At 46.5% G+C, this 18673-nt stretch overlaps 1 protein-coding gene across 1 annotated transcript in view; it reads right to left on the bottom strand.

Moving 5' to 3' along the window:
* The window catches only part of LOC132401662 (collagen alpha-1(XXIV) chain), a 511504-nt gene that overhangs the window by 372073 nt on the left and 120758 nt on the right, over positions 1 to 18673 (bottom strand). The window contains exon 3 of the mRNA XM_059983704.1: positions 9023 to 10356. Coding sequence (XP_059839687.1) covers positions 9023 to 10356 — 1334 coding nt within the window. The remainder of the gene's footprint in view (positions 1 to 9022; positions 10357 to 18673) is intronic.

Here is an 18673-nt window from a genome sequence, read left to right as displayed (position 1 = left end):
CTCACCAGAGATCTGCCCAGAACTCCAGAACTCCAGAACTCTCCCTGTAACACTCACCAGAGATCTGCCCAGAACTCCAGAACTCTCCCTGTAACACTCACCAGAGATCTGCCCAGAACTCCAGAACTCCAGAACTCTCCCTGTAACACTCACCAGAGATCTGCCCAGAACTCCAGAACACTCCCTGTAAAACTCACCAGAGATTTGCCCAGAACTCCAGAACACTCCCTGTAAAACTCACCAGAGATCTGCCCAGAACTCCAGAACTCTCCCTGTAACACTCACCAGAGATCTGCCCAGAACTCCAGAACACTCCCTGCAAAACTCACCCGAGATCTCCCCAGTACTCCAGAACTCTCCCTGTAACACTCACCAGATATCTGCCCAGAACTCCAGAACTCTCCCTGTAACACTCACCAGAGATCTGCCCAGAACTCCAGAACTCCAGAACTCTCCCTGTAACACTCACCAGAGATCTCCCCAGAACTCCAGAATACTCCCTGTAACCTCACCAGAGATCTGCCCAGAACTCCAGAACACTCCCTGTAACACTCACCAGGATCTGCCCAGAACTCCAGAACACTCCCTGTAACACTCACCAGAGATCTGCCCAGGACTCCAGAACTCTCCCTGTAACACTCACCAGAGATCTGCCCAGAACTCCAGAACTCTCCCTGTAAAACTCACCAGAGATCTGCCCAGAACTCCAGAACTCTCCCTGTAACACTCACCAGAGATCTGCCCAGAACTCCAGAACTCCAGAACTCTCCCTGTAACACTCACCAGAGATCTCCCCAGAACTCCAGAACACTCCCTGTAACACTCACCAGAGATCTCCCCAGAACTCCAGAACACTCCCTGTAACCTCACCAGAGATCTGCCCAGAACTCCAGAACACTCCCTGTAACACTCACCAGGATCTGCCCAGAACTCCAGAACACTCCCTGTAACACTCACCAGAGATCTCCCCAGAACTCCAGAACACTCCCTGTAACACTCACCAGAGATCTGCCCAGAACTCCAGTACACTCCCTGTAACACTCACCAGGATCTGCCCAGAACTCCAGAACTCTCCCTGTAAAACTCACCAGAGATCTGGCAGATACATTAGAGTCTCTTAGATAGGAATACAGATGACAGAAAAATGGACAGCTATGTGGAAAGAAAGGGTTTGGTTGATCTTAGAGAAGATCAAAAGTTTATTGTTTGCTGAAAGACCTCTACCATATTGTAACGTTCTAGATGCTGTGCTCTGTTTGTTCGACGTCTACACTGTCAGTGTCCACTTTATTAGGTACACTTGCTTGTTAATGCAAATATGTAATTAGCCAAACATGCGGCAGCAACTCAATGCATAAGAGCACACAGACACGGTCAAGAATTTCAGTTGTTGTTTAGACCAAATGTCAGGGTGGGGAACAGATGTGAACTAAGTCACTTTGTGTTTGTTGGTGCCTGACAGGGAGGTTAGAGGATCTCAAAAACTGCTGATATCTTGGGATATTCACACACAATATTCTCTAGAGTTTATGGACACTGGGGTGAGACACAAACAACATCAGTGAGTAGCAGTTCTGTGGGTGAAAATGCCTTGTTACTGAGAGAGGTCAGAGGAGAATGGCCAGACTGGTTCAAACTGACAGGAAGGCGACAGTAACTCAAATAACCATGAGTTACAACAGAGTGTGTGAAAGAACATCTCTGGATGCACAACATGTTGCATTTTGAAATGGATGGGCTACAGCAGCAGATTCCACTTCTGTACTCAGTGAAGTGGCCACTGAGTGTGTGCTTGTTCTGTGTTCTATCTCTTCCCCCTCTTCAACTCTACATTTCTGCTTTAAGACATTTCCTTAAACTTTTCTCAAAATTTTACCTGTTCACAGCCACACACACTCTGAGGATGACGCACCTTAGTTGTTCCTCAGGACATTTTAGGAAGGGCAGCCAGAGGCATTTTCCTCAGGGTGGAAATGGCTAATACGAGGGGCATAATTTAAAGTGACTATTGGAGGGTATGGGGGGGGGGGGGGTGACTGAGGTAAGGTTTTTCTACACTGAGCGGTGAGTGCATGAAACAGATCACTAGTGGCTGTGGTAGAGGCAGGTTCATTAGGGACATTTAAAAGTTCTTGGGCTGGCACATGGATGATAGAAAAATGGAGGGTTATGTAGGAGGGAAGGATTAAATTGATCTTAGAGTAGGTTGAAAGATCAGCACAGCATTGGGGGGTCAAAGGTCTTGTACTGTGCTGTAATATTCTGTGTTCTGTAAATATGTGAAGCATTGTCCTTTGGGAGATCAAATGTAAAGGGTCAGTATGCTCTTCTTGGAGGCAAAATGTCATCCGGAAATCTCATTCTCGCCCACAGAACCTCCTGTCTTTCCCCTAATTAATGAATCCCTACCACCACAGCATGCCTCTTCCTCCCCCTTCCTATCTGAGTCACAGACGCTGACTCAGTGCCAGTGACCACAGTCACCACCGTGACTTTCCTCTGTTAGGTCATCCCCCCTGACAGTATCCAAAGTGATAGACCTGTCGTTGAGGGGGATGGCCACAGGGGTACTCTTCACTGACCCCTTTGCCCTTCCGGACTGTCACCCAGTTTCCTGTGTCCTGCACCTTGGGTATAACTACCTCTCTACATGTTTGCTTCACCCCTTCAGCTTCCCGGATGATCCGGAGTTCATTCATTTCCAGCCCCAACTCCTTAACGCGGTTTGTTAGAAGCTGCAGTTGGATGCACTTCTCGCATTTGTAGTGGTCAGGGACACAGAAGGTCTCCTTGCCTTCCCACATCCCACAGGAGCATTGCACTATCTGCCTGTACCTCGACCTAACTGAGCAGATATAAAGAAGAGAAGGAAAAAGACTAGATGCTTTCTCTGAGTAAAGCCTCTCTTCGCAGAAGCCTTAATTTGCAGGTTGAGTCGGTGGTGAGGAAGGCAAATGCAATGTTGGCATTCATTCCAAGTGGACTGGAACAGCAAGGTTGTAGTGGTGAGACTTTATAAATCACTGCTGAGGCCTTGTGAACAGTTCTGGGCCCCTTATCTTAAGAAGGACATTCTGAAACTGGAGAGGGTTCAAAGGAGGTTCACGAAAATTATTCCAGGCTTGAATGGCTTGTCATATGAAGAGCGTTTGATGGCTCTAGGCCTTTATTCACTGGAATTTAGAAGAATGAGTGGTGATCTCATTGAAACCTATCGAATGGTGAAAGGTGTTGATAGAGTGGATGTGGAGAGGATGTTTCCTATGAGAGAGAGTCTAAGACCAGAGGGGACAGCTTCAGAATAGAGGGATATCCTTTTAGAATGGAGATGCGGAGAAATTTCTTTAGCTAGAGAGTGGTGAATCTGTGGAATTTGTTGCCCACATGCAAATGTGGAGGCCAAATCTTTATGTAAATTTAAGGCAGAGGTTGATAGATTTTTGATTGGTTACGTTATGAAGGGTGAAGGCAAGAAACTGGGGCTGAGAGGAAAAATGAATCAGCCATCATTTACAGCCCAGCAGACTTGATGGGCCAAATGGCCTATTTTTGTTCCTATTGCTGATGGTCTTATGATCTTATTTTGCCCTTTTAATATTTGATATGTTTCAATGAGATCCCACCTCATTTTTGTGAACTCCAGCAAGTACAGGCCCAAAGCCATCAGATACTCCTCATACGTTAACACTTTCATTCCTGGAATCATTCTTGTGAGTCACCTCTGGAGCCACTCCAGTGTCTCCAGTGGGCAGTGGGTCAAGCTACTGCCTCATGGTTCCAGAAGATCAAGTTCACTCCTGACTTCCGGTGCTGCCTGTGCAGAATTTGCACGTTCTCCCTGTAACCATCTGGGTTTCCCCAGATGCTCCTGCTTTCCTCCCCCATCCCAAAGGCGTGCGGGCCAGTGGGTCAGTTGTCCACTGTTGTCCACAGTGGGGGTGAGAGGCGGAACCTGGGGGGAGTTGTTATTAATGTGGGGAGAAAGGAATGCGATCAGTGTAGGATTGCTGCCATCGGGAGGTTGATGGTCAGCACAGACCCGTTTGGCCGAAGGGCCTGTTTTCTCACTTCTGTGACAAATAGGGCAGTAATGAGTCTCTTAAATGCCCCTCATGTATCTGCCTCTACTACTACCCCTGGCAGAGCTTCCATGCACCCATAACTCTCTGTGTTGAACTACCTCTGACTTTCCTCCAATTACCTTTAAATCATGCCCTCCTCCCCTTGCATTAGCTATTTCTGCCCTGGGTAAAAGTTTCTTGTCTGTCCTATCGATCTATTCCTCATCATCTTGTACTTCTCAATCAAGTCAGCTCCCACAATGAGCCACTGAACAGTCTCCTCTTTGGCACAATCCTTCAGTTACCAACCTCTGCCTTTAACAGGAGGAGTCTCTGTAATTATAAGACATAGGAGCTGAATTAGGCCATTCAGTCAAACAATCCTGCTCCACCATTAATCATGGCTGATCTATTAACCCTCTCAACCCCATTCTCCTGCCTTGTCCCCGTAAACTTTGCCACTCTGACTAATCAAAAATCTATCAACCTCCACTTTAAATATACTCAATGACTTGGCCTACACAACCATCTGTGGCAGTGAATTCCACAGGGACACCACTCTCTGGAGACCGTGAGTTGATTACATACTGTAAGTTAAGGCAGTTCAACCATTGAGAGCAATTCATCAAAGAAATGACCAGAAGTCTACATAGATGTACAGAACCAATACGATATAATATACTCGCAACCATTTGGCTGTTTCTATTAAGATTAGCCCAAATGTCAGAGTATCTTTGAACATTTGTTCCAGTATGGAGTTTGCTGGTTTAAGCATCGATTTCTCTCCTGTGAAACAATCTACAAATAGAACAGTAAAGCACGTCGACACGAGGAAATCTGCAGATGCTGGAAATTCAAGCAACACACACAAAATGCTGGTGAAACACACCAGGCCAGGCAGCATCTATATGGAGAAGCACTGTTGACGTTTCAGGTCAAGACCCTTTGTCAGGACTAGGAGTGAGGTTGGAATTGGAACACAGTGTGGTGAAGCCGAGACGGTTGATGTCCCATCGGCAATTAGCAATAAAGAGATCCAGAGCAGGCAGAAGACCAGATCGGGGTGTCCATGGAGGGTTAAAGATGGGAGAAGGGGTCATCGGTGGGGGTAAGAGAGTCCTCGTCAAAGAAATAAGCTCGGAGACAGAGCCAGCGGAAGAAGAGTTCAGCGTCATGGTGTACACGGAACTCGCTGAGTTGTGGGTGAAGGGGGACAAAGCTGAGGCCCTTACTGAGGACAGAGCGCTCTGCCTCAGAGAGTTGAAGGTTGGAGGGAATGGTAAAGACCTGGCACGGATGAGAGATGGGATTAGAGGGGGGTGGGAGGCTGGTGGTGTCAGTGGAGAGGGGAGGGTTGGGGTGAGAGGAAGACGTAGCCTCTGAGGGCCCAGGAGCTGACGATGGGATCTGAGGGAGAGGGGATTGCAGAGTGGTGGTGGGGGAAGGGGAGACGGGAGACACAATCGCAACATGTGAAGACCCTGCCTGGAGTTCAAGGCTGGAGTTGCAGTCAGTGGTTGTGCAATCGCTTTGAAGCTGTCCATGGTCGTGGGAACTCACGTTGATGGTGCTGGAGTCCAGGTTTTCAAAATCCCCTGGGTCGTTGGGGCAGCCGAGATTGACGGCCGGGTCCGGGGCCGCGGTAAGAAGTCCATGCCTGCTAGTGGTGGAGCCAGCAGGCTCTGGGGTCTGCAGATGGAAGATCTTGCGATCCTTGCAGGACATGATAAAGTAAAGAAACAGCGATTGCACGCATGGATCTGACGGAGGATGAAATAATGGACAGGTCCATTGCAAATGGAGAAAAAGGTGTCCCGGAGACGTGGAAGGGATTGTGATGGGGACACCAGGTACCTTCTCATGGCGGAGAGTGTCGCCCTCAGAGCTCGACGGGAGAAACAACGGGAGGCAGAGTCAATTAAATGTGAGTACTTGGGATCCTCAGAAGGTCCAAACTGAGAAGCTCGAAAACGGATCCTGAAGCCAACTGGAGTCATTGGCAGCTGAGACACGTTCCAAGGAAGGATATATGGCTGAAATAGCGGGTCTGGATCAAAATATGATCGAAAACTTGAAGGGCCGAAAGAATTATAGATGACGAGCAGTGAGAGAGGGTTTCACTGAACTCCCGTCGAAGAGAAGATTTAAACTTCTTCAGTGTAGGCATCACTGGCAGAGGCTTCACAATAGTGAACTTCAAAAGCAAACACGAGGAAATCTGCAGATTCTGGAAATTCAAGCAACACACACAAAATGCTGATGGAACACAGCAGGCCAGGCAACATCTATAGGGAGAAGCACTGTGGACGTTTCGGGCCGAGACCCTTCGTCAGGACCAGTAAAGCACAGTACAGGCTTTGCATCCCTCTGCCTATCTATCACTCTGGCAACATGTTCCCGTCACGCACCACTCCCTGTGTAAAAGACCTGCGTTTGACGTCTGCCCGCACTCACAAGTGATTCTGCAAATCAGTGCTGGAGGAGCTCAGCAGGTCAGACAGCATCTGTGGAAAAAATAAATTGTGGACGGTTCAGCTGGGACACTTCTTCAGGGCTGAGGAGGAAGGGGGAAAATGCCAGAATAAAAAGGTGGAGGAAGGGGAAAGAGACTAGCTGGAAGATGATAGGTGAAGTCAAGTAGGTGGGAAAGGTCAAGGGCTGGAGAAGAAAGAATCTGCTAGGAGAGGGGATTGGACCTTAGGAGAAGGGGAAGAAGGAGCAGATCCGGGGGTAGGTGATAGACAGGCAAGAAGAGGTAAAAGGCTACAGTGGGGAACGGAGGAAGGGGGAGATTTGTTTACTGGAAGGAGAAGTATCCAGATGGAATATACAATTCTGCAGATGCTGGAAATCCAGAGCAACACACACAAATTGTTGGAGGAACTCAGCAGGTCAGGCAGCTTCTGTAGAGTGGGATATGGACATTGTGTAGGTGGAAGTGTAACCTGGAGCTTAGAAGAATGGAGGGGGGTGGTGTTTCATTGAAACCTATCAAATATTAAGTGGATATGGAGAGGATGTTTCCAGTAGTGGGGGAGTCTAGGAGCAGAAATGAGAGGTACTATATTGTAACATACTGCATATACAGTTCAATGATAAACAAATTAGAAACATTGAACACTGCAGCACAGTACAGGCCCTTTGGCCCATGATGTTGTGCCGACATTTTAAGCTACTCCAAGATTAATCTAACCTTTTCCTCTCACATAGCCGTAAGACTATAAGATATAGGAGCAGAAGTAGGCCATTTGGCCCATCAAGCCTGCTCTGCCATTCAATCATAGGCTGATCCAATTCTCCCAGTCCTCCCCACTCCCCTGCCTTCTCCCCATACCCTTTGATGCCCTGGCTAATCAAGAACCTATCTATCTCCGCCTTAAATAACTAAATGACTTGGCCTCCACAGCTGCTCGTGGCAACAAATTCCACAGATTTACCACCCTCTGACTAAAGTAATTTCTCCGTATCTCTCTTCTACATGGATTCCTTCAATCCTGAAGTTGTGCCCTCTTGTCCTAGACTCCCTTACCATGGGAAATAACTTTACCATATCTAATTTGTTCAGGCCTTTTAACATTTGGAATGTTTCTATGAGATCCCCCCCTCATTCTCCTGAACTCCAGGGAATACAGTCCAAGAGCTGCCAAACATTCCTTATACAGTAACCCTTTCATTCCTGGAACCATTCTCATGAATCTTCTCTGAACCCTCTCCAATGCCAGTATATCCTTTCTAAAATAAGGAGCCCAAAACTACACACAATACTCCAAGTGTGGTCTCACGAGTGCCTTATGGAGCCTCAACATCACATCCCTCCTCTTATATTCTATACCTCGAGAAATGAATGTCAACATTGCAGTCGCCTTCTTCACCACTGACTCAACCTGGAGGTTAACCTTTAGGGTATCCTGCACAAGGACTGCCAAGTCCCTTTGCATCTCTGCATTTTGAATTCTCTCCCCATCTAAATAATAGTCTGCCCATTTATTTCTTCCACCAAAGAGCATGACCATACACTTTCCTACATTGTACTTCATTTGCCACTTCTTTGCCCATTCCTCTAAACTGTCTAAGTCTCTCTGCAGGCTCCCTGTTTCCTCAACACTACCTGCTCCTCCACCTATCTTTGTATCATCAGCATATTTAGCCACAAATCCATTAATACCTTAGTCTGAATCATTAACATACATCATAAAAAACAGCAGTCCCAACACCAACCCCTGTGGAACTCCACTGGTAACCGGCAGCCAGCCAGAATAGGATCCCTTTATTCCCACTCTCTGTTTTCTGTCAACCAGCCAATGATCCACCCATGCTGGCAACTCCCCTGTAATTCTATGGGCTCTTATCTGGCTAAGCAGCCTCCTGTGTGGCACCTTGTCAAAGGCCTTCTGAAAATCTAAGTATCCCACATCAACTACATCTCCTTTGTCTGCCCTCCATATAATTTCCTCAAAAAATTGCAGTAGGTTTGTCAGGCAGGACTTTCCTTTATGAAACCATGTTGGCTTTGGCCTATCTTGTCATGTGCCTCCAGGTACACCATAATCTCATCCCTACAATTGATTCCAACAACTTCCCAACCACTGATGTCAGGCTAACAGGTCTAAAGTTTCCTTTCTGCTGCCTCCCACCCTTCTTAAATAGCGGAGTAACATTTACAATTTTCCTCAGTTTTACATCCTCCATGTGATAAGTTTTACTTTGAGGAGGTTTTTCTTTCGCCAGAGGGTAGTGAATCTGTGGGATCCATTTCCACAGAGGGCTGCGGAGGCATTGAGTATATTTAATGTGAAGGTAGATCAGTAAGGGCATCCAAGGTTACATGGAGAAGGCAGGAGAATGGGGTTGAAAGGGAAAATAGACTACCATGATCGAATGGTGAAGCAGCCTCAATGGGCTGAATGGCATAATTCTGCTCCTATGTCTTTTGGGCTTATGGAATCAAACAGAATACTTACAGGAGGTCCTGGGTCCCCCTTAGGGCCTGGCAAGCCTTCAGAATTCAGATAGTCCAGGAACTCTTCATAATCATAGTCGTAGTTTTCAATCTCGATGTCTTCCAGACTGCCAACAGCCGCCATAGACAATGTAGAGAGAACATTGTCATTCCAGAAATTGCCCTGGTCTTGTGAGGATGGCTCCTTGGTCGCCCTATACAAGGTTGAGTTGATCATCTGGATTTCCCCTGTAGTGTGTGTTGCCTCCTCTGCATGCCTCTCTGCCATCTCACCAGCCTCTGGGATTGAGAGGAACAACTCTTCAACATCAGGCAGGGTCTCGTCCCCTGTGACTTGGTCTCCAGCACCAGTTCCCTTCCTGCCGGGTGCCAATTTGGATTTACTGCTGACGGACTCAAAGTTCGAGTTGGTGGTGGCCAGAACAGCGGCAGAGTCAATGTAGGTGCCCAGAGGTGGATGCGGTCTTGAGGTTCCATTGAAATGCAGGGCTGGTGACGCGGCAGTGGGAGGTAGACTAGAGAAGGCCAACGGTGGCAACAGACTGGCTTCTGCACTTTGTAGAGACGTATTCCTGTACTGAACCTCTTGGGTACTCGCCACGGCCAACGTCAGGCATGGAGTTGTGGGTGTTTTTTCCCTTGGCACAGAGGTTGTGAACTGGGAGCTGGCAGTGGCCCCTCCAACCAGTGTAGCAGCGATTGTGGGAGCCGGAGATCGGTAGGTATCCGCCTGCCGACACTGCCTCTTTACGTAGTTGCAGTAGTTCACGGAGGCTTGCGCGCTCGGATAAACATCAAGCTGGCATATGACGCCTTCAAAAGGCACCGACCTCGGGCTCATCCTTCCCAACATCAGCTGGCTGTTGGGAGAAAATTCCGGGAGCCTGATGGGTAATTCCTTGCGGACTGATCCAGCACCACAGTCAGAATAAAAGGATGCGTATTTCCCATTGATTTCAATAGCGAACGTGTGCCACTGTCCATCATGGGCACCATATTCAAAATATACAGATGGCTTCTCAGCAATATACACAACTAATTTCCTGGGTAAAATTTGCACTCCAAATTGGAGTCTATTTTTATTTTTAATGCTAAAGAGAAAGGCATTATTGACTCTGTGGGAGCGAAGACCCACAATGATGGTGAATTCATCTCCAATGTCCTGGGGCATGACGCTAGACGTAGGAGCCTCAATGTGCGCAGCTCCTGACAGGATGATGCCCATCCCAGTGACTGTGACCCCTGGTGGTAACGACACAGGCGCCCATGGTTGTTGAGGTGCTGTTGGCAAGGCTTTGATATGTCTGAGGCCAAGATTCTGAAGAATGTCTATACCTAGAGATGAAACAAAAGAAGTGGTGTATCAATTCATTTTGTGGGCTTGTAACACAAAACAGGTTGCCTGAAGCATTTAAAATTGAGGAACTTCTCGCAGAGGAAGGTATTGGTATACTATTGTCACATGTACCAAATGCGGTGAAAAGTTTGTCTTACATATTGTTAAAGATTAGCTTTATTTGTCACTAAACTTTGACAAACTTCCACAGATGTGTAGTGGAGAGTATATTGACTGGCTACATCACAGTCTGGTATGGAAACGCCAATGCCCTGGAATGGAAAATCTACAAAAGGTAATGGATTTGACCTGGTACATCACAGGTAAAACCCTCTCCACCAATGAGCACATCTACATGAAATGCTGTCATCGGAAAGGAGCATCCATCATCAGCATCCCCACCACCCAGGCATGCCCTTTTCCTGCTGCTGCCATCAGGTAGTAGGTACAAGAACCTCAGGACCCTCACCACCAGGGTCAAGAACAGCTACTGCCCCTCAACCGTCAAACTCTTGAATAAAGTGGATAGTTACACTCACTTGCCCATCCATTGAGATGCTCCCACAACCAATAATCTCACTTTAAGGACTCTGCCTCGTTATCTCATGTTCTCGTTATTTATTGCTATTTATTTATATATCCATTTGCACAGTTTGTTGTCTTCTGCACTCTGGTTGATCTTTCACTGATCCTGTTATAGTTACAATTCTATAGATTTGCTGAGGATACCCACAGGAAAATGAATCTCAGACTTGGATATTGTGACAATTATGTACATTGATAAAGATTTACTTTGAACTTGTGAATATGCATCAAACATACAGAGAAATGCATCATTTATGTCGACAACCAGCACAGTCTGTGGGTATGTTGGGGCAACTCGTAAACGTGGCCACACTTTCGGTGCCAAAATAGCAAGCCCACAATCACTAACCCTGGCCTGTACATCTTTGAAATGAGGGAGGAAACAGGAGCGCCCAGAGGAAATCCAGACAGACATTGCGAGAACTTGCATACCCCTTACAGACAGCGGCAGGAATCGAACCCCAATCAGGGATTGCTGAAGCTACTTAGCGATTGCGCTAATCACTATGCTATTATGCCGCCCCTTTGATCTGTATAAACACTACTGCACCTGCAGATCAAATCATTGCAGGTAGAATGAGATAAAAATTAATACAGAATAAAGTGTAAGAGGAAACGGAAAGGTGAAGAGTAGGTAAACAATAAAGTGTAACACCGTAACGAGGTAGATTGTGAGGTCAAGGACACTGTTCCTTCGAAGCTGTGCTGGTGCACGGCCGCACTGTAACTGAAATGCTCCCACGCACGTAGCCTTTGTGGCCGTGCGGCTGGGATTGGACACAGCCAGAAAAAGATTATGAAACATGGAAGATTTTCTTTGTTGTACTGTATTTCATTCTACCTTTCAATTAATAAATAAAATCAAAAGGATCTGAGTTTTAATTTTTCTTTCTAAATATTTATAGTAAGCATATTACAAAAAAAAGCATTTAAGAGCCTTGCTGTTTTCAGATCATGTATCAAGTAACAATTTCCTGCTCAGAGCAATGGTTGGTCTGCGCTGCTGTAAAATATTAGAGGGAATGTTGGTCAAGAGTCCATCTCATCATACAAGAGGTCTCATTTGATAACAGTGGGGTAGAAGCTGTCCTTTTCCTATCCGATGATAGACTGTCTGGGGTGGGTGGGGTCTTTGATTTTGCCAGCTGCTTTACTGAGGCAGGTAGAAGTGTAGACAGAGTCCGTGGACGGGGAGGATTTAAAGAAGAGGGAATTGTATGTTTGACAAATCAGGGACCCGAGGGTAATGGGAAACTGGCACTGAAGGGGAGATGAGAGCTGGGGTAGATAGGCCATGGTTACATGGATGATGGGATAGCCTATTGCTATCCCTGACCAGTCTCCGCTAATATTTACAGCCCTCCTCCCTCTACAGGTGAGCTGTGGTGATAGGGGATTTGTTGGTTAGAGGAACAGACAGGAGGTTCTGTGGATGAGAACAAGATTCCCAGACAGTTTGTTGCTTCCCAACTGCCAGGGTTAGGGACATCTTGGATCAAGTCCACAGCATTCTTATGCAGGGGAGTGAGCAGCCGGAAATCGCGATTCATGTTGGTACCAGTGGGTGAGCGGTGGGTGGAGACAAGGTCCAGCAAAGTGAGTTCAGGGAGTTAGGTACTAAGTTAAAGGGTGGGATCTCCAGCGTTCTGATCTTATTATTGCTACCTGCACCATGAGGCCAGAAATAGGAAGATCATACAGTTTAACACATGGCTAAGGAGTTGGTACAGGAGGGAGGGATTCAGATTTTTTGAACATTGGGCTCTCTTCTACAGAAGGTGGGACTTGTACAGAAGAGACGATTTACACCAGAACTGAAAGAGGACTAGTGGGAGGTTTGCTAGGTGGAGAGTTAAACTAGATTTGCAGGGGGATGGGAACCAGAGCACCAGAGCAGATAGTGGAATGGCTGTGGAGAAAGATGATGTTATGCCTACATATAAAGTCAGGAATCAAAAGGTTGGGCATGGTGGGACTAATGTTTGGAGTTGCGTATATTTCAATGCAAGTATTATAGGAAAGGCGGAAGAGCTCAGGGTATGAATCAGCACATGGAATAATAATGTTGTAGCCATTAGTGAGACTTGGTTGCAGGAGAGGCAGGACTGGCAGCTCAATGTTCCGGGTTTCCGTTGCATTAGACATGACAGAGCAGGAAGGATTAAAAGAGGAGGGGTGGTGTTACTAGTCAGGGAAAATTTCATGGCTGTGCTCACTCAGGACAGACTGGAGAACACGTCTACTGAGGCTTTATGGATAGAAATAAGGAATAAGAAAGGTATGAGCACATTAATTGGATTATATTATGGACTACCCAACAGTCAACAGGGTTTAAAGGAGCAAACTTGCAGAGAGATCACAAAGTGTTGCAAGAAATAAGGTTGTGACAGCAGGCGATTTTAACTTTCCACGTATTGATCAGGGCTCCCATACTGTAAAAGATTTAGATGGGATAGAGTTTGTCAAATGTGTTCAGGAAAGTTTCCTTAATCAGTACATAGAAGTCTCAACTACAGAGAAAATAATACTAGATCTTTTATTTGGGAACGAGGCAGGGCTGATGACAGAAGTTGGTGTAGGGGAACACTTGGCATCTAGTGATCATAATGCTGTTAGTTCAAGATATTTATAGAAAAATAGTTTGGACCACACGTTGAGATTCTAAATTAGAGAAATTTTGATGGCATCAGAAATGATCTGGCAAGTGTGGATTAGGACAGGTTGTTTTCTGACAAAGGTATACTTGGAAAGTGGGAGCAACTCACATTAAATGCTGGAGGAATTCAGCTGGCCAGGCAGCTTCTGTGGAAAAGGGAAAACAGTCAGGATCTTGAGTCCTGATGAAAGGTCTCAGACCAAAACATTGACCATAGATCACTCTTTTCCATTGATGCTGCCTGACCAGTTGAGTTCCTCCAGCATTTTGTGTGCGTTGCTTTGGATTTCCAATCTCTCCAACTCTTCTTGTGTTGGTAAGTGGGAGGCCTTCAAGGATGAAATAGTTTGTATATTATTGCCAGAATAAAAGACAAGGATAACATGTTTATGGAATCTTGGTTTTCAAGAGATGTTGAAGCATTGATTAAGAACGAGATGGAGGTGCGAGCATGTATAGGCAGGTAGGTTCAAATGAGGTAGGAAGAAATGCAAGTTAACACTTAAGTAGGAAATTAGGAGAGTTAAAAGAAGGCATGAGGTTGCTCTGGTAGACAAGGTGCAGAAGAATCCTAAGGACTTCTACAGACAGATATAGTGAGAACATCAGAATAGCAAGGGATAAAATTTGCCCTCTGGAGTGGTAATCTATGTGTGGAGCCAAAAGAGAAGGAGGAGCTCTTAAATGGATTTTTGAAAGAAGGGAACTCAACGCTCAAACCTGTGCCAATTCTATTATAGGTTGGGTCATTGGAAGATACAGCAACAAAACAGGCCCTTTGGCCCATCAAGTCCATGTTGACAACCAACCACCTATTGACACAAATCCTACACTGATCCCATTTCGTTCTCTGCACATTCCCATCGGCTCACCCTAGGTTCCACCCTCCACCTACACACTGGGGACAATTTACAGCAGACGTCTTGTGGATGAACTGCCAGAGGTTGTTGAGGCAGATACAATAACAAATTTAAAAGGCACTTGGACATGGATAGGGAAGGATATGGAGGTTCCTTAAGGTTATTATAGCTGGGGGTAAGAAGGAGACAAGCTCCCATTACCTATTAAATGCTCCCAATGGTGTGCATCTGAAATAGCCTCCGACAACCAAGTCCTCCTCCCGGCCTTCATGTGTGGCTTAGCTACTAAGCCCAACACAACCATTTTACTGACAGAAGAAGGGGCAAAGGCGGGTTACTGGTGCCTTAAAAGCAGCTGCTGCAGGCAGATAGAGCTCGCCAGCTGTGGTTGCCAGCTTATCAGTCTCTGCCATTCCTTTGGATTCGTCACTGCATGGAGAGGGGAGCCTGCTCCATATTGTGCTGACCTGACTTGTATATCAACTTTGACATAGACAGCTGGGATGCAACAGTCATGGTTGACTCCAACCAACCTGCTAGATTATATATGCCAGAAGTGGGCAAGTGTGACTTGTTTAAATGGGAGTCTTGGCTGGCATGGACTGGTTGGGCAGAAGGGCCTGTTTCTATGCTGTGTGGCTCTTTGAATCTACCCACCGGATCCTGTGCCACACAGCTAATAATGGGGGAAAATTAAAAACAAATCAGGGGATTGACTTGAGGTAATATTGCAGCTCTCCAAAACCCTGGTTATACCACACTTGGAGTATTGTGTTCAATTCTGGTCACCTTGTTATAGGAGGGATGTGGAGAGGGGCAAAGGAGAGTTACCAGGATGCTGTCTAGATTAGAGAGAATGTCTTATGAGGATGGGCTGAGTGAGCTCGGGCTTTTCTCTCTGGAGTGAAGGAGGATGAGAGGTGACTTGATAGAGATGATAAGAGGCACTGGTAGTTTGGACAGACAGAGATTTTTTTCCAGGACAGCAATGGCTAATAAAAGGGGGGGGGGGAAGCATAATTTTAATGTGATTGGAGGGAAGTACAAAGAAATGTCAGAGGTAGGAGTTTTTATACACACAAAATGGTAAGTGTGTGGGATGCCTCGCCAGGTGTAGTGGTAGAGGTAGATACATTCCGGATATTTAAGAGACTCTTAGATAGGTACATGGATGATAGAAAAATGGAGAGTTATGTGGGAAGATTTAGATTGATTTTAGTTTGGTACAACATTGAGGGCTGAAGGGCCTGTAATGTGCTGTACTGTTTTGTGTTCCAAGTCTTTGGAAAGGGCGGGTAGGTGGCGCCATGGTAGCATAGCAAGACACTGGTACAGCCCGAGGCGATTCAGGGTTTGGAGTTCAGTGCCAGTGCCTTCTGTAAGGAGTTTGTATGTTCTCCCTGTGAACCGTGTGGGTTCCCTCCCGCAGTCCACATTAATTGCCCATCATAAGTTGTCTTGTGATCAAATAAAATAAAAGTATTGCTGGACAGTGAGGATTCTTGGGCCAGAAGGGCCTGTTCTGCGCTGAACCGCCAAGTAAACAAACGCATAAGTAAATAAGTGTAAATAAGAGAGGTAGTTTTCTCAACAGTTCGGTGAGTGATTTGAAAAGCAGGTGAGAATGCTGGAATCGGATTAGTGTGGGCCAGGTGTCAATGTGAGGTCAGTGAGCATGGGGGCTGGTTGTTTGATCAAAGTATAGAGTACTGGTCCCTTTCTTTGCGTTAAATTACAATTAGTGATTGATGGCCCTGTCTCCTGTGTGACTCACCAAAAAATGACGGCAAGATTACAGCTGCCTGAATGATTCATGACACAGGCACTGACATGACAGCACTAGACGCTCTGCTACCCCCACAGAACTGGTTTGGCCACCTTTCACTCTTCAACAGGCCTGCATGCTGCTGTTTGGCACAGCTTCCAAAGCACACCAACACCATGTCTAACGCAACTGATCGGAATGAAAGATCCATCAAAACAAATACTTTCTCATAAACACGGGATTCTGCAGATACTGGAAATACAGAGCAACGTACACAACATGCTGGAACAACTCTGCAGCATTAATGGAAATGTATAAACAGTTGACGTTTCAGCCCTGGAAAGGAAGGGAAATGAGGTAGGGGAGGGGAAGGAGGACATAATCCCCCTGCAAGTAATCTCCCTCCTGGCACATACCCCTACAAGCAACCAAAATGCTACACCAGCCCATTTACCTTCTCCCTCACCTCCATTCAGGGCCCCAAACAGTCCTTCCAGATGAGACAACACTTCACTTGTGAACCTGTTGGGGTCATCTATTGTACACTGTGCTCCCAAAGTGGCCTCCTCTGTATTGGTGAAACCCAACGTAAATTGAGGGACTGATCTGTCGAGCACCTCTGCTCTCCAGCTGCAAAAAGCGGAACTTCCCACTGGCTAACCATTTTAATTCCTATCCCCTTTCCCGTTCCGACATGCCAGTCCACGGACTCCTCTTTTGCTACGTTGAGGCCACTCTCAAGGTGCAACAGCTCATGCTCCATCTTGGCAGACGCCAACCTGACAGCATGAACATCGAGTTCTCCTTCCAGTAAATCTTTCCTTCCCCCTTCCCTCTTCTGCTCTTCCCCACTCACCCCCTTACCTTTTCTCCTCAGCTGCCGATCACCTCACACTGGTGCCCCTCCTCCTCTTTCTCCTATGGCCCACACTCCCCTCCTATCAGAATCCTCTTCTCCAACCCTTCACCTGGCTTCACCATCTAGCTTGCCCACTTTCCCCTCCCCCCACCATTTTATTCTGGCATCTTCCCCCTTCCATTCCAGACCCGAAGAAGGGTCTTGGTCCAAAATGTCGACTGTATATTCATCTTCATATATGCTCCCTGACCTGCTGAGTTCCTCCAGCGTTTTGCGTGAGTTGCTTTGGAAGGAGGATAAGCTAAAAAGTAATAAGTGAAGTTAGGTAGATGGGGGAAGGATATGAAGAAAGAAGCTGTAAGCTGACAGCTGGAAAGGTAAAGGGCTGGAGAAGAAGGAATCTGACAGGAGGGGAGTGTGGGCCGTTGGAGAAAGGGAAGAGGGAGGGAAGCTGACGGGTGGGTGAGCTGAAGAGGTAAGTGGTCAAAGTGAAGAACTGAAGAAGAGGGAAGGGGAAGGGGGGGGAAAGCTGAAAATTGGAGAAAACATCCTCTCAGTTCCTTTTTCATCCTTGCAGTTGCCATATGCAATGCAGAAGGATAAATGCTCCCACAGAGAGTGGTCGAGGAAAGGAGTGTTTTACAGCCAAGGTGGCAACGAGAGAATCATGACAGGCTGTTCGTGCACAGCAAGATCTCACAAATATGGATCCAAAATGGTGGACATACCATGCTGTCGTATAGCATGGTATGTACACCATTTGTGGGCTGCCACCAGCCAATCCTTAAGTGTGTTCAAAGTAACTGATCATAGTACCTATAAATGACACCATATACAGTACACTATGATTCACATTCTTGTATGAAATACAACACAATCAATGAAAAACTACACATAAAGACAGGAAAATGTCCAGAAGACAAACTGTGCAATACAATAATCATAATAATAACTCCCTGTTAGGGGCGGTTAAAACTAAAACCTGGCTGTATGAATGAAAAGCAATGCCTTTTCACTTTAGAAATGGAGAGAGGCCTACGGAACAGAGTGATACAGCCGCTCCCCGGAGATCGCCAGGACATGCCTGGAGCGAGCGCTGTGCAGGACGGTAAGCAAACCGCTAGCGGTGCACTGCTGAATAGGCGGGTGGGCACCGGGCACCGGGCAACCCAAGAGAGGTACTGCCAGCATTCGGAGTAGCCCCTCAACACCACAGGCTGTGACTGCTACAAGTGCTGCTCAGGACTCACTCAGGTAGAAGGAAGGCGCGCATGAAATGGTCATTAGAAGTAAACACGTTCATAACGCGTGTATACTACCGAGTAACGGAACTTGAGACGGACACCAAACTTCATCAGCAGTTTATAGAATATCTATGTAACTCTTCAGAAAGCCACAATACTAAACACCACTAGACTAGCCTGAAAGTTCCTAGCAATTGACAAATATGCGTGCTTGGCAATGCCCGTGTCCCAGGTTTTATCAGCCAGAGCTGAGAGAATAATAATAAGTGCTGAGAACATTGCAGAGTGTTTGAAAGTGAGTCCAAAGGTTGTAGAATCGGTTTAGTGTTGAGGTGAGTGAAGTCATC

The sequence above is a fragment of the Hypanus sabinus genome, chromosome 11 (assembly GCF_030144855.1).
Source record: "Hypanus sabinus isolate sHypSab1 chromosome 11, sHypSab1.hap1, whole genome shotgun sequence".
NCBI classification, from domain to species: Eukaryota; Metazoa; Chordata; class Chondrichthyes; order Myliobatiformes; family Dasyatidae; genus Hypanus; species Hypanus sabinus.
This window is presented reverse-complemented; position numbering and strand designations above follow the sequence as displayed.